At 41.9% G+C, this 22,171-nt stretch overlaps 1 protein-coding gene across 3 annotated transcripts in view; it reads right to left on the reverse strand.

Annotated features, from left to right (window-relative positions):
* atad1b (ATPase family AAA domain containing 1b) overlaps positions 1-22,171 on the reverse strand; it is a 57,017-nt gene that overhangs the window by 9,098 nt on the left and 25,748 nt on the right. For all 3 annotated transcript variants that reach the window (XM_068052522.1, XM_068052520.1, XM_068052521.1), the window contains 5 exons: positions 21,265-21,385; positions 15,006-15,206; positions 9,434-9,540; positions 7,592-7,681; positions 1,138-1,188 (listed from right to left, as the gene is read on the reverse strand). In XM_068052522.1, coding sequence (XP_067908623.1) covers positions 1,138-1,188; positions 7,592-7,681; positions 9,434-9,540; positions 15,006-15,206; positions 21,265-21,385 — 570 coding nt within the window. The remainder of the gene's footprint in view (positions 1-1,137; positions 1,189-7,591; positions 7,682-9,433; positions 9,541-15,005; positions 15,207-21,264; positions 21,386-22,171) is intronic.

A 22,171-nucleotide genomic window follows, 5' to 3' on the forward strand; every position in this document is an offset into this window, starting at 1 on the left:
GATGGTACACACTGCAATCAGCGTGCTGGTGGTGGACAGAGTGGCTGTTTAATGTGGTGGATGGGGTGTCAAAATGGGCTGCTTTGTCCTGGATAGTATTGAATTTCTTTGTTGCAACTGCACTCATTCAAGCACATAACGACCAGCCCTACAACCCTTTGGGACATCTGCACTCCTCTATTCCAGCCTCTCGAGCACTCCAGATTTTAATCGCTCCACTATTGGTGGAGTAGGCCCCAAGCTCAGAAATTCCCTCCCTAAACCTCCACCTCTCTGCCCTGCTTTCCTCCTTTAAGTTGTTCCTTAAAACCTGCCTCTTTGACCAAGCTTTTGGTCATCTGGCCCAATATCTCCTTATGTGGCTTGGTGTCCTATTTTGTTTTATAATGCCTGTGTGAAGCACCTTGGAACTATATAAATACAAACTGTTGTTCTGACTGTCAGGCTGTTGCTTGACTAGTCTGAGACAGCTCTCCCTATTTTGGCACAAGTTCCCAGATGTTAGCGAGGAGGACTTTGCAGGGTCGACTGGGCTTGTTGTGTCAAATCCGGTGCCTAGGTCGATGTCAGGTGGCCTGTCCAGTTTTGTTGTTATAGTTTTTCGCAGCAGCTTGATAGAACTGAGTGGCTTGCTAGGTCATTTCAGGGGGCAATTAAGAGTCAATCACATTGTTATGCGTCTGGAATCACATATAGGATGAGGAAAAGAAAAGCAGCTTTCCTTCCCTAAAGGACATTAGTGAACTAGATGAGTTTTTAAAACAATCTTGCAGTTTCACGTATCCTTTACTGGTATTAGTTTGTTATTCCATGTTTATTTATTTAATTAATTCAAATTCCTCAGCTGCCATGATGGGTACTGAACTCATGTCTCCAGAACATTACTCTGGGCCTCTGGATTACCGGTCCAGTAACATAGCCATTATGCTAACATGGTTTATATTCTCAAGAACAGCCTGGAATGATAAAGAAATAATACATTTCTAAACCAATGTCACAAGTGGCCCGAGAAGGCATAACTCATTAAAATTTATGTGGTACACGATTAAAGAAACTAAACCTCAACCAGAGTTTGGAAAACCTCTGGCATCCAACTGAAAGCATCGAGTCAATTTACTTGCACTACAAGTCACATACCTTTTCATTTTGTAGAATTAAATCCAGGATTAATTCCCGTTGCCTGATATTCTGTGGAACAAAAACAAAATTCAGTACTTCCTCAGTATGGGAAAACAGTACAACATAAAGAATAACGTTGTTTATTACCCGGGAAGAGGAAAAGGCTATTTTGGTCAGCTTAGCTCAGCCTATCTTGTTGGCTTATCACTATATCCCTTATATCTTGTACAAGTTCAATATTGCCTCACTTCAATGTTTTATGCTGTCAAATACAAAAAATTTGCCTATGATCTTATCCACTTGCATTGCCACCTTTGAGAACTGTGTATTTGTGCTGCAAGATCCCTTGCTCCTCTACTCTATATATTACCATTTAAGGTGTAAACCCTTTCCTTTTTCTTACTATCAACATGCATTCCTTTACATTTCCTACATCAAACTCCGTTGGTCAACTAACTACCTATTCTGCTAGTCTACCCATGTCCGCCTAAAAACCTCATCACAATCTGTCTAAAACTGCCCACCATCCCACCTCATATTTGGTGTTATCAGCAAATTGTACTTCTCAGTACACAATGAAACTGGAAAGCATGTGCTAATGATTATTGGTGTAAATAATACTGGAAGTAGATTTTTCTTGGTGGTGGAGGCATTGTTAAATTTATTACATGGAGCTGAGCATTGTTTTGTTCAATGAATATCCTGAAGCTTTGAAGCAAAGGTTTTTTTATAATTTGCTCCTGTGTGCCTCGCCTGTGCAACATATCCATCCTCGACAGTATGAGACCAAAAGCAAATCTCTAAAAAAAAAAAAAAAAATTTTGACTGTACCTTTTAATAACTTAGTTATGACAACATAAAAAGTGTAAGTTATGCTTATTTAAAATGTTTCATAAACATCTAAACACCTTACATTGAGATTGCAGAGTTTACAGGATTATTTCTGCCATGTGGTCCATTTATTGCACAAGTTCTCAAACAATCCACTATTCCAAATCAGCATTCAGATCATATCGGCATTCCCTTGGGGAAGGGAGCATGGTTTAGTGCAGCTATCAGGGTTGTGTTTCGCTAAGAATGGCACACTGTGATTGCAATAATAGATATATTGGGTGCTGCTAACCTCTGTCTTGGTCAGAGACCAGGGTCCGTCACTAACCACAAACATGCTGCCACTTTCTCTTATGCCTTCATTTATAACTGCTTCCAGCTTCCCCAAAACTGTAAGGAAAATTTTCTGCTCCGTATCTCCGCGCACATGCTCATCTCAATAACAGAAACATAGAAAATAGGAGCAGCCGTAGGCCATTTGGCCCTTTCAGTCTGCTCCGCCATTCATTATGATCGTGGCTGATCATCCAACTCAGTACCCTGTTCCCACCTTCGCTCTATACCCTTTGATCCCTTTAGACCCAAGAGCTATATCTAACTCCTTGAAAACATAATGTTTTGGCCTCAACTGCTTTCTGTGGTAGCGAATTCCACAGGCTCACCACTCTCTAGGTGACGAAATTTCTCATCTCAGTCCTGAAAGGTTTACCCCATATCCTTAACCTGGTTCTGGACGCCCCCCCCCCACCACCATTGGGAACATCCTTCCTGCATCTACCCTGTCAGGTCCTGTTAGAATTTTATAGGTTTCTATGAGATCCCCCTTCACTCTTCTGAACTCCAGTGAATAGAATCCTAACTGAGTCAAACGCTCCTCATACGTCAGTCCCACCATCCCAGGAATCAGTCTGGTAAAACTTCGCTGCACTCCCTCCAGAGGGAGAACATCCTTCCTCAGATAAGGAGACCAAAACTCAACAATGCGCACCCCCCCGAGATTTTGCTGTACATGAAAATTAAATGGCAGGGATACACAATTTCCTGATCTGGTCTCCTGACACCGAAGGGGAAAATCTCACCATACATCTCACCATTCTGTGGCCCATCAGTGCTGCAGAAAAAAAAAAAAAATCAGCAAGAATTCAACTTCATGCCCCTTTCTCAAACAATGTCTCAAAAGTGTCCCACTGGCATGGTGTCAGATCTGCGTCATCTTCCTACTGCCCTACATTCCAGACCTTCAATTAATCCCCATTCAATCATGCAGTATTTATTTTGACCACTGTAATTGACTTTTTGTCTCTAAAGTGCAACATTCACCATGTCCAAAGCTAATTTACCTCATTAAATCCACAGTTTGTACACATGTTGCATATTTAAGGAAAAACTAAAGTGTGACCTTGCATTCCAAATTTATGCCATGGTAAACCAGATCCACCTCAGAAGTACAAAGGACAAAGAACAGCACAGGAATAGGCCATTCGGCCCTCCAAGCCTGCGTTGATCTTGATGCCTGCCGAAACTAACACCTTCTGCACTTCCGGGGCCCATATCCCTCTATTCCCTTCCTATCCATATATTTGTCAACATGTCTCTTAAACGTCACTATCGTATCTGCTTCCACCACCTCCCCGGCAGCAAGTTCCAGGCACTCACCACCCTCTGTGTAAAGAACTTGCCTCGCACATCTCCTCTAAGCTTTTCCCCTCGCACCTTAAACCTATGTCCCCTAGTAACTGGCTCTTCCACCCTCGGAAAAAGCTTCTGACTATCCACTCTGTCCATGCCGCTCATAACTTTGTAAACCTCTATCATGTCGCCCCTCCACCTCCGTCGTTCCAGTGAAAACAATCCGAGTTTTTCCAACCTCTCCTCATAGCTAATGCCCTCCAGACCAGGCAACATCCTGGTAAACCTCCTCTGTACCCTCTCCAAAGCCTCCACGTCCTTCTGGTAGTGTGGCGACTAGAATTGCACGCAATATTCTAAGTGTGGCCTAACTAAGATTCTGTACAGCTGCAACATGACTTGCCAATTTTTATACTCTATGCCCCGACCGATGAAGGCAAGCATGCCGAATGCCTTCTTGACTACCTTATCCACCTGCGTTGCCACTTTCAGTGACCTGTGGACCTATACGCCCAGATCTCTCTGCCTGTCAATACTCCTAAGGGTTCTGCCATTTACTGTATACCTCCCACCTGCATTACACCTTCCAAAATGCATTACCTCACATTTGTCCGGATTAAACTCCATCTGCCATTACTCCGCCCAAGTCTCCAACCGATCTATATCCTGCTGTATCCTCTGACAATCCTCATCATTATCCGCAACTCCACCAACCTTTGTGTCGTCCGCAAACTTACTAATCAGACCAGCTACATTTTCCTCCAAATCATTTATATATACTACAAACAGCAAAGGTCCCAGCACTGATCCCTGCGGAACACCACTAGTCACATCCCTCCATTCAGAAAAACACCCATCCATTGTTACCCTCTGTCTTCTGTGACCGAGCCAGTTCTGTATCCATCTTGCCAGCTCACCTCTGATCCCGTGTCACTTCACCTTTTGCACCAGTCTGCCATGCGGAACCTTGTCAAAGGCTTCACTAAAGTCCATATAGACAACATCCTTCCCTCATCAATCATCTTCGTCACTTCCTCAAAAAACTTAATCAAATTAGTAAGACACGACCTCCCCTTCACAAAACCATGCTGTCACTCGTTAATAAGCTCGTTTGTTTCCAAATGGGAGTAAATCCTGTCCCGAAGAATCCTCTCTAATAGTTTCCCTACCACTGACGTATGGCTCACCGGCCTATAATTTCCTGAATTATCCTTGCTACCCTTCTTAAACAAAGGAACAACATTGGCTATTCTCCAGTCCTCTGGGACCTCACCTGTAGCCAATGAGGATGCAAAGATTTCTGTCAAGGCCCCAGCAATTTCTTCCCTTGCCTCTCTCAGTATTCTAGGGTAGATCCCATCAGGCCCTGGGGAATTATCTACCTTAATGCTTTGCAAGACACCCAACACCTCCTCCTTTTTGATAATGAGACGACTGAGACTATCTGCACTCCCTTCCCTAGGCTCATCATCCACCAAGTCCTTCTCCTTGGTGAATACTGATGCAAAGTACTCATTTAGCACCTCGCCCATTTCCTCTGGCTCCACGTATAGATTCCCATCGCTGTCCTTGAGTGGGCCAACCCTTTCCCTGGTTACCCTCTTGCTCTTTATATATGTATAAAAAGCCTTGGGATTTTCCTTAATCCTGTTTGCCAATGACTTTTCATGACCCCTTTTAGCCCTCCTGACTCCTTGCTTAAGTTCCTTCCTACTGTCTTTATATTCTTCAAGGGATTCGTCTGTTCCTAGCCTTCCAGCCCTTACAAATGCTTCCTTTTTCTTTTTGACTAGGCTCACAATATCCCATGTTATCCAAGCTTCCCGAAACTTGCCAAACTTGTCTTTCTTCCTCACAGGAACATGCTGGTCCTGGATTCTAATCAGCTGACGTTTGAAAGACTCCCACGTCAGATGTTGATTTACCCTCAAACAGCCGCCCCCAATCTAAATTCTTCAGTTCCTGCCTAATATTGTTATAATTAGCCTTCCCCCAATTTAGCACCTTCACCCGAGGACTACTCTTATCCTTATCCACAAGTACCTGAAAACTTATGGAATTATGGTCACTGCTCCCGAAATGCTCCCCCACTGAAACTTCGACCACCTGGCCGGGCTCATTCCCCAATACCAGGTCCAGAATGGCCCCATCCCTAGTTGGACTATCTACATACTGTTTCAAGAAGCCCTCCTGGATGCTCCTCACAGATTCTGCCCCATCCAAGCCCCTGGCACTGTGAGTCCCAGTCAATATAGGGGAAGTTAAAATCACCCACCACTACAACCCTGTTACCTTTACATCTTTCCAAAATCTGTCTACATAGCTGCTCCTCTACCTCCCGCTGGCTGTTGGGAGGCCTGTAGAAAACCCCCAACATCGTGACTGCACCCTTCCTATTCCTGTAGTTCTCACATCACTGCCAATCAAATACATGAGAATTATAAACCAGTAGCAATCAAAAGCAAAAATACCACATTTGTGAAGTTAGCCCTTTTGTTATGACTGAGGCGGAAGGAGTGCACTGTCTTTTCTAGTTCCACATCTTCACAGGACACAACTATTTAAGTGTTTACCCGGTTACTGATACAGCCAATCATATACTTTTTTTAAAATCCCAGAACAAAATACACCAACCAGGTCTCTTTAATAAACAAAATTATCAGTTTATTATAAAACAAGTCATAATCAGTAACGAAGCAAAGCATTAACATACCGATTAAAATATGAAAGTTCCCTTTTTAAAAGTTCCCCAACTACACACACACACACTGGAAAAAATACTGAAATTCACTTTGCAGAGGTCTGTTACAAAAAAAAACTACTTTGGCCAAATACTTGCTAATTCTTGACGAAAAAAGATATGGAAAGAAGTCAGTTGTCCCTTTTTTGGTCTGGCATCCAGCTATACGGAGCCGGATCACTGGGTTCATTTCAGAAGCAGTCTGTTCTGAAGATGTCAAGAATTATTCTAGACGGCTTTCTAGGAGAAATGAGGCATCAAGGTTTTGTCGCCAGCACGCACTTGAATCACAGGATTTTTTCCAGCTCTTCAGGATCAATACGGCACCAGGGATTTTTTTCCCACGCTGGATCCTGGCAGGATTTCTTCAGAAAGGTAGAGAAGGTGTTGATCTGGGTGATTTCTTTTCTCCTTGGCAGGAAAACACCAACTGTCTTCAAACACCACAATTAAAATGGAAAACAACGTTCAAACCCCAAATAGTGAGTTGACCTTCTGACCTAGATAAATCTCGACATGTGGCTTCTCTGGAACCATTTTTCCCCCAAGTCACCACGGATTCTGGTGTTTTCTGAGCCCAAAATACAGGCTGCCTCCAGCACAGGTAGCTTTCTAACAACATCTTGCCCTGTTGTTGAACTTGGTAAAAAAAAAAATCCATGGAATCTTTTCAGTTTTAACATAAGTTCTCAAGAAAAATACTAAAAATAATGGAAGCACTTTTGTAACAATTTACATCAGCAAGATGGCTGCCCAAAATCTGCTTCAGCAAGGAGGCAGGACTCTGGAGTAAAAGGACGCAAAACCTATGTGGACTGGATTGAAGATCCGTGTCCCATGGTACTACCTGTCTCCCTTGACGCATGTAGCCTTTTGCTTACAGGAAGATGCTCAGCAAAAGGTTCACAGGATTCTTTCATTCAACAGGAAGAATATAAAATAGTGAAACTATTTATCAGCATCCTCTCAAGTTTTGATAATATTTTTGTCTCCGAATTTACCTGCACATCAGCCAAAGCACTTCAAAAGTAATTTGCTATATGTAAAGTATTGCATGAATACAAACATATTTTCCCCAATTATATAATGTTGCCTTTCAGAGATCTTGCATGTTTCAAATTGACAGACAAAACATACCAAAATTTCTGTTCTGTTTCATCACCACCTTTAACACCATGCAGAAATTTCTAAATTCTGAATGAACCTTGTGGCCATAATCAGAGAAATATTAAAACATTAATCCCATGGTATTCTACCTGTATCTGCACTTACAGGCTGAGTTATGTGAAATCTTTTTGGCATCCTTCGCAAAATGGCGGAGTCAAGATCTTGGGGTCTGTTAGTAGCACCCATCACAATTACCTATTAAAACAGTGAATAAGCAATGATACAACATGGATTTTTTTTTTAAAAATTAAAAATAGCACAGATCTAATAAACAGTTCTCTATTCCGACCATTCTTCCAAAATATAGATTTTCAAAGGAAATATTGCTTCAGCAGGTAAATTAGTTCAGGAACAGCCTGATATAGACACACTCACTGAATCATACCTTACAGCCAACGTCCCAGGCTCCTCCATCACCATCCCAGGGTATGTCCTGTCCCACTGGCAGGACAGACCCACCAGAGGTGGCGGTACAGTGGTACACAGTTGAGGGGTAGTTGCTCTGGGAGTCCTTAACATTGATTCTGGACCCCATGAAGTCTCATAGCATCAGGTCAAACATGGGCAAGAAAACCTCCTGTCGATTATCACCTACTGCAACCACCCGCCACCCCCCATTGAATCAGTATTCCTCCATGTTGGACATCACTTGAAAGAAGCACGAGAGGATCAAGGGCACAGAATATACTCTGGGTAGGGGTCTTCAATGCCCATCACCAAGAGTAGCTCAGTAGCGCCACTACTGACTGAGCTGACCGAGTCCTGAAGGGCATAGCTGCCTGACTGGGTCTGCAGCAGGCGGTGAGGGCATCAGCAAGAGGGAAAGATCAGCTTGACCTTGTCCTCACCAACCTACCTATCGCAGATGCAACTGTCCATGACAGCATTGGTAGGAGAGACCACCGCACAGTCCTCGTGGACTCCCGACTTAACACTGAGGATGCCATCTATTGTGTTGCGTATCATTATCACCGCGCTAAATGGGACAGATTCAGAACAGATCTAGCACTCAAAACTGGTACTGCAACCATGAGGTACTGCAAGCCATCAGCAGATGTGTATTCAACCACAATCTGTAACCTCATGGCCATGCATATCCCTCACTCTACCATTACCATCAAGCCAGGGGATCAATCCCGGTTTAACGAGGAGTGCATGAGCAGCACCAGGGATACATAAAGATTAGATGCCAACCTGGTGAAGTTACAACACACGACTACATGCATGCTAAACAGTGGAAGCAGCATGCGATAGATAGAGCTAAGCAATCCCATAACCAACAGATCAAAGCTCTGCGGTCCTGCCACATCCAGTTGTGAATGATGGTGGACAATCAAACTAACAGGAGGTGGTGGTTCCACAAATATCCTCAATGACGGGGGAGCCCAGCATGCCAATGCAATAGATAAAGCTGAAGCATTTGCAACTATCTTCAGCCAGAAGTGCCAAGTGAATGATCCATTTCTGCATCCTCCTGAGGTCCCCAGCATCGCATGCCAGTCTTCAGCCAATTCAATTCACTCCACATGACATCAAGCAACGGCTGAAGGCACTGGATACTGCAAAGGCTATGGGCCTTGACAACATTCCGGCGATAGCACTGAAGACTTGTGTTCCAAAACTGGCCACGCCCCTAGCCAAGCTGTTCCAGTACAGCTACAATACTAGCATCTACCCGACAAAGTGGAAAACTGCCCAAGTATGTCCTGTGCATCCAACCTAACCAATTACTGACTCATCAGTCCACCCTGGAATGGCGAGCCAATAGAGGGAGGCAAGGACAGGATTGATACGGGAACAAGGAAGGATGCAAATGGCAGAGTTATGAAATTAGAGCTTGTGTAGGATAGAGCACAGGAAACTGGCAAGGAATTAGTTAGGCAAGTCAAGCCTGGTGGTGACAAAAAGATGCAGGTTATTAACATTAAAATCAAAAACCTCAGTCACCTGGCAGTTGAAGTCTGTATCAAGGCCATCCCAAAGGCTCATGAACTGAGCTTTCATCATCGCTGTAGCTTCATGATCCGAGCTGGACCGGTTGCGCAAAAAAGAATCTGAGGAATAAGTATAAACCATCATGAAATAAATAGGTATTAAAAATTTTATCAAATCTTTATGATCTCTTTTACTTTGAAGACTGCACCAGCAAAATTAAACCAATTCCTCCTTATGGGAGTCTGGATTCTTTCTCAAGATGAAAAAAAATGTGCTCGAATCATAGGATCACAGAATGGTGACAGCACAGAGGAAGGCCAGTCGAGTCCATGTCAGCTCTCCAAGTACTACTCAGCCGGTCCCACTCTCCTGCTCTTTCCCCGTAGCCCTGAAAATTTCTCTTCAGATAATTATCCAATTCTCTTTTGAAAGTCTTGATTGGATCTGCCTCCACCAGGATGTGCATTTCAGATCCTAACCGCTTGCTGCGTAAACGTTTTTCATGTCGCCATTTCTTCTTTTGCCAATAACCTTAAATCAGTGTCTTCTGGTTCTTGACCCTACTGCCAATGGGAAGAGTTTCTCCCCATCTACTCTGTCCAGACCCATGATTTTGAACACCTCTATCAAGTCTCCTCTGAACCTTCCGTTCTCTAAAGGAAATTGCCCCAGCTTCTCCAATCTATCCACTTAACTGAAGTCTCTTATCCCTGGAACCATTCTCTTGAATCTTTTCTGCACCCTCTCCAAAGCCTTGACATCTTTCTTAAAGTGTGGTGCCTGGAATTGAGGCCGAACCAGTGTTTTGTAAAAGGTTCACCACAACTTCCCTGCTTTTGCACTCTATGCCTCTATTTATAAAGCCCAGAATCCAGCATCCTCTTTGTTAACCTTCTCTGCCACCTTCAATGAATTGTACACATGTACCCAAGGTGTCTCTGCTCCTGCACCACCTTTAGAATTGTACCCTTTATTTTATATTGCCTTTCCTCGTTCTTCCTACCAAAATGTAACATTTCACATTTCTGCATTAATTTACATCTGCTACAAGTCCGCCCATTCCGCCAGCCTGTGCGTGCATGTCCTCTTTAAGTCTATCCCTATCCTCCTCACAGTTCACAATACTTCCAAGTTTTGGGTCATCCACAAATTTTGACAATGTGCACTGCACATCCAAGTCTAGGTCATTTATATAGATCAAGGAAAGCAGGAGTCCTAATCCTAGCCCCTGGGTAACCCCACTAAATCCCTTCCCTCGTTCCAAAAACAACCGTTCACCACTACTCTGTTTCTTGTCACTCAGCCAATTCCTTATCCATGCTGCCATTGTTCCCTCTATTCCATGGGCCTCAACTTTACAAACATATGAATTAGGAGCATGAGTCGGCCTCTTTGAGCATGCTCTGCCATTTAGCAAGATCATGCTGATCTGATTGTGGCCTCAACTCCACTTTCCCACCTACCCCCAATACTCTGACTCCCATACGAACAAATGAATTAGGAGCAGTAGGCGGCCATTCCGCCCCTTTGCTGATAAGCTGATAGGCACTTTATCAAATGCCTTTTGGAAGTTCATGTATACCACATCCATCACATCGCCCTCATCAACCCTCTCTGTTACTTCATCGAAAACCTCAAATCAAGTTAATTAAACATGATTTGCCTTTAACAAACTCATGCTGGCTTTTCTTAATTAACCCGCATTTGTCCAAGTGACTGTTAATTTGGGACTGAATTATCGTTGCTAAAAGCCTTCCCACCACCAAGATTAAACTGACTGGCCTGTGCTTACGCTTACACCCTTTTTTGAACAATGGAGTAATTTTGCAATTCTGCAGTCCTCTGGCACCATCCCTGTATCTGAGGATTGGAAGATCATGCCCAGTGCCTCCGCTATTTCCATCTTTACCTCCCTCAGTATCCTCAGATCCATCTTATCTGGTCTTGGTGACTTATTAACTTAAAGTACAGCCATCCTTTCTAATACCTCTTCTTTATCCAGTGTCTCAGTTGCTTTCCTTTTCATTATGATGTTGACAGTGCTATTCCTTGGTAAAGATATATGCAAAAATGTCATTTAGTGACTCAGCCATTCCCTCTGCCTCCATGCATAAATCGCCTTTTTGTTCCCTAATCAACCTTACTCCTCCTTTTACGTCCTTTTTACTAATTATATGCCTATAGAAAACTTTTGGATTCCCTTTTATGTTGGCTGCCAGTCTCTTCTCATACTCCCTCTTTGCTTTTATATCTTTTTTCACTTCTCCTCTGAAGTTTCTATATTCAGCTTAGTTCTCACTTTTATTAACAATCAGAGTTATGTTATATACACCTTTTTTCTGCTCCATCTTACTCTCTATCTCTTTAGTCAAAGCTCTGGCTTTGTTTGTCCTACCTTTCCCCCTCGTGGATTGTACCCAATCTCCTTTTTAAAGGCAGCCCATTGTTCCATTACAGTTTTGCCTGCTAATCTTTGATTCCCATGTACCTAGGCCAGATCCATTCTCACCCCACTGAAATTGGCCCTCCCCCAATTAATTATTATTACTCTGGATTGCTCCTTGTCCTTTTTCATAGCTAACCTAAATGTTATGATACTATGATCACTGTCAGTAGGGAAAGAAACGGATTTTTCATAAATATTTTCTGGTCCGGTCTGCTGATTAAGTCTTACTGGGATCACAATCAAATCCAACCCAGGAGCAGAGTTACCTGGAGATGCCAAAGATCAATCTCTAACCAATGACTTTATTCATCCAGTACATGCACTTTGACTCACCACTTGGATGTGAGACAGTGAAGGGCTGAATAAGATTAAAGGTGGCCATCAGAAATGAACAAAGAGTAAGCGCTGGAAGAGAAATGGATGAATGCTTCTTTGAAGAAAATAGCACAACCAGAAAAACACAACAGCAAATGATGACAAAGTAAAATGAGATCAATAGTTCAAAAGTTAGCTACCTATGACCAAAAAACAAAAAAGGCACCATTTATGAAGTTCAAGACAGCAAGTGAAGAAAGTGTGAATACATATGTGAGATTGCCAGAAGCAAGACTTATCTTGCACAAACTGAGGGCTGATTTACCATAAGAACATGAAAAAAGGTAAAGCAACAGGAGGGGATAACAGATAAAGGCAAATTGGGGACTTTATCTCTATTCAATACAGCTTTTAAAGTAGAGAGTTAAAATAGTCATTGCTCATTACGATTCAAAATGGAAGACAATCAATGCTATGTCTATGAGAAATGTACAAATTCCCTTGTTCAGAAAGTAATTTGTTTCTTTCACATACATCTCAACTTAAATAACCATCAAGAGACAAAAATATTTCAAAGGGCAGTTGCTCATCAGACCCCAAGGAGCAACATGCCAAAAAGGCTTTATTAAGCCCTTATGGATTTATTCTAGTTTCCAGTTTATTCTAGTGTTATTGATTACCCTGCTGTATTTTTTGATTACTGTATACTTATCCTGTAAATAAAACTGATCAAGTAGTTTTAGCCTGTACAAAACTGTCTGATAGCATTTTGTTATGGGAGAAAGTGATGGGCATTGGACATATTCTCTTGATTAGGAGTTTTGTTAAGCCTAGGCACCCTGATCCATACAACACATGTAAGATCGCAGCTTTTAGTTTATATGAGACTCATTCTGCTACCACAAACTGTCTTGCATCTGTGAACACAAGGCAAAAGCATTGGGAAGGAGCTCAAACTGAAACAATAACATCTGTGCTGAAATGTTGCAACCCACACTGACGATGCAAGATTGAGAAGCTAAATATAACTACAATCTTGCGTATGATCAAGAGGCACAACCCCTCATTTTGCAGTCCACTTTTGTTGCAATACCCGAGTGCAGCAATCACTGAATAATGGACGTTGAGTCATGTAGTTAACATTTGCCTGAATGAGACCCTTCATCGATACAGAAATCATTGAAGAACAAAATCCTTTCTACAAAAGGAAAGGGAACCAGACATCATCCGTTTGCAAACCAGGCAAGTACAAGCATTAGAAGCTCAGTATGAGCTCTATCTATGCTTCACTGATCACAAAATGGCATTTGATAGAGGTACAGTGTTATCATCCCAAACTCTACTCAGTTTGATGGGATAGAGCCAAATCATCCACAGTATTTACTGGGAACAAGATAAAGATGTGGGGTGAGCCAAAGTTGTGTACATCCTTCATTCCAGGGCCAATTCATAACTCCTTGTGTAAAGTATAGGTAGACACCAACCATGCTAATGTGAATGAATGGCTGAACAATATCTGGTGTCCTGAAGACAGTGAGTAGAAAGTTTAAAACAGGTGGTACAATGGATAAGCAATGAGATTGGAATATGGCTAAATATCAACACCAAGGAAACAAATAAAAAGCAGCAAAACCAACTTGAAGGCACAAAACTCAGTTGATAGCACTCCTCAGACTGAGAAATCATTTGGCTAATTCTCCTATCTCAGCAGCAAAAATAAATCTAAACTATTGTGATTGAGAGATAATGAAACATTCATTTACTAACATGAAAAACTGCTGAAACAACTCGTACTGTACTTGATAATACACATCCAGATGATCAAATGCCATGATTGTTTAATACAAGTGTCAAACCTGGATCTTGCATGCATTGAAACATACAAGATTGGAAGAATTGAAACGTTGATTTATTGCAAGAAGTTCTACATAAACTGGGGGCAGTATATATTGAATAACCAACATCCAATTTGTGGAACAAAGAAAAAGAGCTGTCGAAATCCTTGGCACACAGACAGACAAGATACTGTGAACATTACATTGAACTGCAAAGAATTTACAGCACAGAAACAGGTCATTCGGCCTAACAGGTCTATGCCAGTGTTTATGCTCCACTCAAGCCTCCTCCCACCTCGCCATGTCTCACCCTATCATATCCTTTCTCCCTCATGTACTTACCTAACTTCCTCAGATTGGAGGATCACAGGCCAGCTGGTGTGTGAATTGCTGGTAATAAGAAAAATGCATGAGAAAATCAAGCAGAAGACAGAGACTTTCATGGCTCAACATCAAAGTCAAGGTGGTCAAGTAGCACAGGATTGAACAATGGTCATCATTAAGGCTGAAAATCTCTGGGTCAGTCAGCATCTGCAAAAGAATTTTGTTAACAATTCCAACCTCATTTATACCATTAGTATTTTTAACTGTCTTTTTTCTTCATCCAGTTAGTGTTTTTCTCTTCCTTTCAGCAAAACACAGGATACATTTACCAATCTTGCCCAACTCAAAGGGACTGCAGATCAAACGGTGAGCTACAACACTGCAGTAGCAACATTCTGACCATCTGTCCTAATTGGGACTTCAGGATCAGGCAGCCATTGCGAGTGCGAAATTCAGGAATGATGTAGTTGATAGGATAACATAGATTAAGAATAGCATCAGACTTGAAGGTATACACTAACAGAGGACTGAAAATTTAGTAAGAGTGTTAATTCTGCTAGAAAAATAGAGCTAGCTGTACATATTACAAATCCATATTAGTAATTATAACCTTGAGAGAGAGTTCTTAAACAAAATGCTAGTAACTTAAATTACACATGCTTACCAATTTCATCAATAAAAATGATGGCAGGTTGCAGTTTTACAGCCAACGAGAAAACAGCTGCAGCCAGTTTTTGGGATTCTCCATACCATTTATCTGTCAAGGTGGAAGGCTGTAGATTAATGAACCGACAACCTGCTTCTTTAGCAGTAGCTTTTGCAATAAGAGTTTTTCCACAGCCTGGAGGCCCATACAGAAGTACACCTGAATGTTAAGCACAAACAATGGCATTTTTGTAAGTTACTTAAACAAGGATTTCAACATTATATCACTAAGTACCCAAGAAAAGTCCATTTCTACTTCCTATGCCAAAGTAGATTTCTGAGATCGGTTAGAAGTGTACATATGTACCAAGAGGAATAATCAACTCATTAGGAATGTACAATTTTGTGCAACAGAATGCTGGACTGATAATTGCATGAAACACTAAGAATTTGTTGGCAATCCAACCACATTGCTGCAGAATCACCTCAAAGCCCATTAGGTGCCTAACTGTGCAATGGATTAAGGACCCAAGCAGGAGCTGCGGAGACCCTTCACTGCAGTTTCTCTCATACCACCAATGATTGATACTAGGAGCAAGTGAACTACACTGTACACTAGTGTACAAAACTAGAGTAGGCGTATGGCTTCACATGCAACAATACTGCTTCTCAATCGTGTAGATGGTTCCACCATTCAACATATTTTCTTCAACCTTGCTAAATTACATAGCATTCTGCCCAATTAGTCTATAGGAACACTGGAACAGGAGTGGGCCATTTAGCACCTCAAATCTGTTGCCCCACCATTCAATGAGATCATGGCTGATCTGCGACCTAACTCCATATATCCACCTTTGTCCCATATCCCTTATACCTTTGGCGAACCAAAAAACAATTTCAGTTTTAAATTTAACAATTGATTGAGCATCAATTGTTTGCAGAAGAGAGATCCAAACTTCTACTGCCCTTTGCATGAAGAGGTCTTTCTTAATTTCACTTCTAAAAGGTCTGGCTCTAATTTTTAGACAATGCGTCCTTGTCCTAGACTCCCCAACTAGCGGAAATAGTTTTTCTCAATCTACTGTCTATTCCCCTTAATATCTTGAAAAGGTCAATCAAATCACCCCTTAACCTTCTAAATTTCAGAAAATGCAACCATAGTTTGTTTAATCTTCTCATAGCATAGTCCATGCATCATTCCAGTAAATCTATGCTGCCCACCCTCCAAGGCCAGTGTACCCTTCCTAAGGTTTTGTGCACAGACTGCTTGCAGTATTGCAAGTGTGATTTTGTACAGCTGAATCATGACTTCTATCACTTTGTATTCTAGTCCTCTAGACATAAAGTTCAGCATTCCATCAGTTGTTTGTAATATTTCAATGATCTATATATCTGCCTGTGTGGAGTTTGCAAGTTCTCCCTGTGCCTGTATGGGTTTCCTCCGGGTGGTCCGGTTTCCTCCCACATGCCAAAGACTTGCAGGTTGATAGGTAAATTGGCCATTAGCAATTGCCCCGAGTATAGGTAGGTGGTCGGGAAATATAGGGACAGTTGGGGATGTGGTAGGAATATGGAATTAGTGTAGGATTAGTATAAATGGGTGGTTGATGGTCGGCACAGACTCGGTGGGCCGAAGGGCCTGTTTCAGTGCTGTATCTCTAAACTAAACTAAAAATCTGGACCCCAAGTCTCTTTGGACCTCCACTGTTTCTAGCTTTTCACTGTTTAGAAAGTACCCGGCTCTATCCATTTACGGTCCAAAGTGAGTGACCTCATATTTGTCTATAATGCAATCCATTTACCAGAGTTTGGCCCAAAATTCCCTCTAAATTTTCTTTGTTCTGCATGGCCTATTCATTTAAGTGCACGGCCCTTTAAATTTTTGCACAGCCACGCAGCGGTAGCTTAAACTGGCCAACTTGTACTTGACCTGTGTAGGAACTTCTGGGTTTAGTTTTTAGTTTTATTTTTAGAGATACAGCACTGAAACAGGCCCTTCGGCCCACCGAGTCTGTGCCGACCATCAACCACCCATTTATACTAATCCTACACTAATTCCATATTCCGACCACATCCCCACCTGTCCCTATATTTCCCTACCACCTACCTATACTAGGGGCAATTTATAATGGCCAATTAACCTATCAAACTGCAAGTCTTTGGCATGTGGGAGGAAACCGGAGCACCCGGAGGAAACCCATGCAGACACAGAGAGAACTTGCAAACTCCACACAGGCAGTACCCAGAATTGAACCCGGGTCGCTGGAGCTGTGAGGCTGCAGTGCTAACCACTGAGCCACTGTGCTGCGCGTCTGCACAGCTTAGAGGGAACATTGGTTTTGCCCATTTACTTAATCCATTTATATCTAATTTTACACTTCCATCCACACTGCTTGCAATACTGCTTAACTATGTCATCAGAAAACATGGATATGTGGCTTTCCATCTCATTATCTAAGTTGTTAATGAATCGACCAAATAGTTGAGGCTCCAACACATATCCCTGCAGGACACCACTCGTCACATCCTGCCAAATAGAATACCTATCTGTTATCCCTACACTGTCTCCTTACGCTCAGACAATTTCCTAACCAGTTCTACAATTCACTTTCATTTCTATGAGCTTCTACTTCAGCTAGCAGTCTTTTATCAAATGCTTTCTGGAAGTTCACATAAATAACAGACATTCCTTTGCCCACTACTTTTGTCATCTCTTCAACCTCTGTGCCAACATTTATGCTCCACCCAAGCATCCTCCCACTGCTCATCAACTAATCCCAATATAAATGTATCATGTTGGTGCAAAAACTGGGAAGTCTAGTACTTCTGATCCTTTGTACCTGAGGATTACCCTCCAAATCTGGCCTTTTGAGCACCCCGATTTTAATCAAGCCTTCATTGCCTAGGTCCCAAGCTCTGGAATTCCCTCACCAAACCTCTCTGCCTCTCTCTCCTCTTTTAAAGATGTTCCTCAAAACTTGCATTTTTGAACAAGCTTTAGGCCATCTCCCCTGATATCTCATGCGGCTCCTTGTAAAATTGTTTGACAATTTAAGTTAAAGGCACTATAAAAATGCAAGTTGTTGGAAAGGGAATCAGTTTTGATGACTATTAAGACCAGTAGGAAAGAGGCCTACTAGCTTTTCCACACATTTCACTGAGCCAAACAGCCAGCTGCTGCTTCTCCTTCAGGGAATCTATGTGCTGGTGCTTACACTGGCTGACACTGACACATATTGCTACTCACCAGCTTGTATGATTGAACCAGGAGACTTTCCCCATTCTTGGCAATGATATTGCACAGCTTCAGGCCGTTTGTGTCTATTATCTCTTTTGTTGCTCACCCTGCTTCCACCCCCCCTTAAGTTCCAGATTGGTGCATGGGATCATTTTTATAATTCTGTAATTTTCCATGCAGCTGTGCTACTATCAACATGCCCTCAATGTTGGTGGTTCTAACACTCTCGAAGATCTTGCACTTGATAATTGTGGCCTGCCCCTTGATGCACACCAAGAACTTCAAGGGTGGAGGTGAAACTAATCATAGTGGATTGTTAATGGGGCTACTGAATGTGACTGCTAACAGGTCAGGCTCATATCATGATGGAAGGGTGGTGATGACAACAATTCTGTTGTAGAATACATCCCATGCTGATTCCAAAGATACTTTTCATTCTTCAAAACACAAAGATGTCTTTTTTCTGGCACAGACAAAATGGACCAAATGGCTGTCTTCTGTGCCATAAATTTCTATGTTTCATTGTCCAGATTAGTAAAGCACTTTACAACCTATCAGCAAGATAAGTGAATGGGAGACATCACTTCATTCAGTACTACTGTACCAAAAATGTATTTTGCCCATATTAGATTATGGATTTGAATTCCTTTATTGGTAGCTGCACAATCCGTTAAAAGCCTCAGTCACACATAAAATGACTAGGCATTTTGAAAAACATTACTACAAAATCCAGACAGGATGTCTAAATGCACAGCATTGAATTTTACTTACAGTAATTCTTTAAGTGGTTGCTGCTGGTTGAAAGCATTTATACAGGTTGAAGAACACCCAGATATGTGCAAATATATGTGAACATCTACATCGAAGTCTTGTTGCATCATCAAACACAGCTTTGAAGAGTTAGGTGCAAGCACACACTTCAGTTTTACTTCACTGGTGATGGCAAAACACTCAGCTAGGACTCAATCAACACACTCCACTAAACATTTCATCATGGAACTGACATACAATGTGGACTAAAAACTTTGCATATGCCCATTTGACTGACAGTATCAAAACATTTCATCAGAATAGCAAAGACTGGGTCGCTCCTCACTGTCAAATGAAGAAAAACATGTCAATAGTGGTGCAATTTATTGAAGGTCACATTTAAAGGCCTGCTACCCGACCCGACGGGACCAGACGATATGTGTCGGGGTCGGGTTGGGCAGCACTTCCGGGTCTGGCATTAGGGCTTGGGTCGGGCCAGGCCGGGTCAGACACGCTCTATCACAGGTAAATGGCTCCAATGTTAATTTAATTTTTGGACTAGAATGGTGGTTTTGTTACAGTTATTTTAAGCTTGTGCAGATAAGCAATAAAGTGAAAAAGGAAGGTAAGTTATCTGACAGTCGGGTCGGGTCAGGTCACGTGTGGGAAAAAATGGAAGGACTCAGGCCGGGTCAGATGTGGTTGTGTCAGGCTCGGGAGTTTTTTTTTTTGCAGACCCGAGCAGGCCTTTAGTCATGTTGGGCCTTGAGGAAGATTGATTCAATGGCATTTTCAAGCAGGCCATGGAGAAGCACTCATTATCAAAAGCAGCAAAATTCCACAATATTTTCAGCAGTTGCTTCTCCTTTCTGCTTCTGAGATTAGGTCCTTTGGGATGGTGCCAACTTCCCAGATGGTTTTGAAGAGTCAATTAGCGCCACCCAGGTAAATATTTTCAGGAATCCCATTGTGTCCTGGAGCTTTAATGATCATTACCTCAATGGCTTCATAAACCTTGGTACCCTTGGAGATTTCATCCATGTAATTATGGTGTGGCTACTGTGTGACTGTCACGGCTTCATCTATAATGATGGTCAGTCCTTAAACACTGCATCCTGCAGTGTAAGCCACTTGTTACTGATATCATCTGTAGGTGCTACACCAGACGAAAGCTCTGCACTGAATGTTCCGCATATCTCCTGCTTCAGTTCTTAAGCCGCTCCACATTTAAGCATCTAATAGGCTTCAAGGCAATTTTGCAATATGGTTGGATTGCCAACTATAGCGTAAAGCGTTTTAAACAACCAACAGCCCAGCGTTCTGCTCCACATCCAATTTTTATATCCTTCAATTATATCTGGCTAGCAGTCTGATCTGCTCGAATGGTGGTTTATGGATCATGGACGTATCCAAGGTCAATAAGGCTTGTCTAGTTGGTGCAAGATTAGAGCTTATGATGACCCGCTCATTCTCAATACATTTTGCACAAGACGGAGGCCATCATTATCAGTTTTTCCAACAGAGATCAGTTGTGTCACTCAAGCCTAGTCAGTCCATGGACTGAAATCTACCATGATGACTTACTTGTTTATTGATGGTGTTGCAGTGAAATCATAAAACTGCTTCTTCAGCTCATCCTCATTTCTTACTGGTGGTGTCCATAGCACTTTTGATTCAGTGGTTGTCTCACAGGTGTTAGGCATTCTTTGACACTTTTTGCATGATCACAGCAATATTGTAGCAAACTGTAAACCTTACATCAACAGCACGCACCAGAAGGTACAAGTCAGTGTCGTCATTCACCAATCAGAACTCTCATTCAGTCTAAATGCTGATATCAATAGCAAGCCAGCAGCTTGCTGGCTCATGCTGCTCATGCAAGCAGCAGAGCTCTCTGCTCTGGCTTTTTGGCCTCATCTGTCAACAAGGACTCTTATTTCCCATCAAGTCTATATCAAATTCTGTGTGGTTTTTTTCCCTCCCGGAACCAGAGCATAAAGGTCAGCCTACTAGCTACAATTCCATATAAGGTTAGCAGTGCAAACCCTACATAGGGCCACTCAGTGATCCTCGATACTACCAAACAATGCTGTAAGCTCAATCATCCAGCAATGAATGACCAGGGTTGCACAATTCCTGCATACAGTTGTAGAGTCTGTCATCATCTAACCGGACGATTGGCCATTTGCTCAAACTCAAAGATCTTTAGCTGTATAGCCTTTCAAGTACGATGACAAAGGCAAGCTACATACTGACTGCAGTTATTGTTTATGTTGTGACTCCCACATACCTTTTGGAGGCTGCAGCAGCCTGGAACCTGCAAAGAGGTGTCTTTTTTGAATTGGCAGTAACACGGTGTCTTTGAGCTCTGCAATGACATCATCCAAGCCAGCAACATCATCCCAGGTAACCTATTGAAAGTAAATGAAAGCATCTTATCTGAACAAACATTGGAAATGCTACAGATTACTCCAGTTTCAAGGAAATAATGTTCAATGCAGTAAAACAATAGGCAAGGGCAAATTTCAGTGGCAGCTTTACTTTCCTATTAGCCATTTATTAAAAATAGTTGTTTTTTGGTAACAATCATAAGCTGTACTTCAAATCTATCCAGTCAGCAGTACAAATAAGCATTAGATAATTTTTTCAAATTCCAATTATAGCACTTAAAAGCCTTAAATATTCTCAGATGTTCAATAATATTTAAGTTAGTAATCCACAAGTGAATCTCCTGTAGTGTTTATAACACATGACTTCCAAAAGTACAACAGCAGCAGTGTTCCCCTTACAGTTTTACCCTTTGATTTTAAAGTCCTCAGGGCTTTATAGCATTACCAACTCAAAGACATTAATATATTCTAAAGGGACAGGTTTTCAAAAACAAAGTATGATTTTATGTTATTTTTATTGTTGACACTGATGTCCTATGGTCCTCTAACTGTAACTCTGGCAATAAGTGGTGTTTGTATGCATCAGTAACATGATTTAATGCAATTTCTGCATACAAATGCATTGGAACGTGACAACTGTTATGACATTACATGGCAAAATTTAGAAAAACATTCTTGTGCAAGATGGTGCAGCAGTAGCTTATTTTATATTCTAAAAATTGAACATAATATGGGCTTAGTGCCAGGTAAAGTATAATTTTTTATCTTTAGACACATTGTTTATTGAAGGCAGCTTAACAAGCATCA

Source organism: Heterodontus francisci, chromosome 20 (genome assembly GCF_036365525.1).
Source record: "Heterodontus francisci isolate sHetFra1 chromosome 20, sHetFra1.hap1, whole genome shotgun sequence".
NCBI lineage: Eukaryota > Metazoa > Chordata > Chondrichthyes > Heterodontiformes > Heterodontidae > Heterodontus > Heterodontus francisci.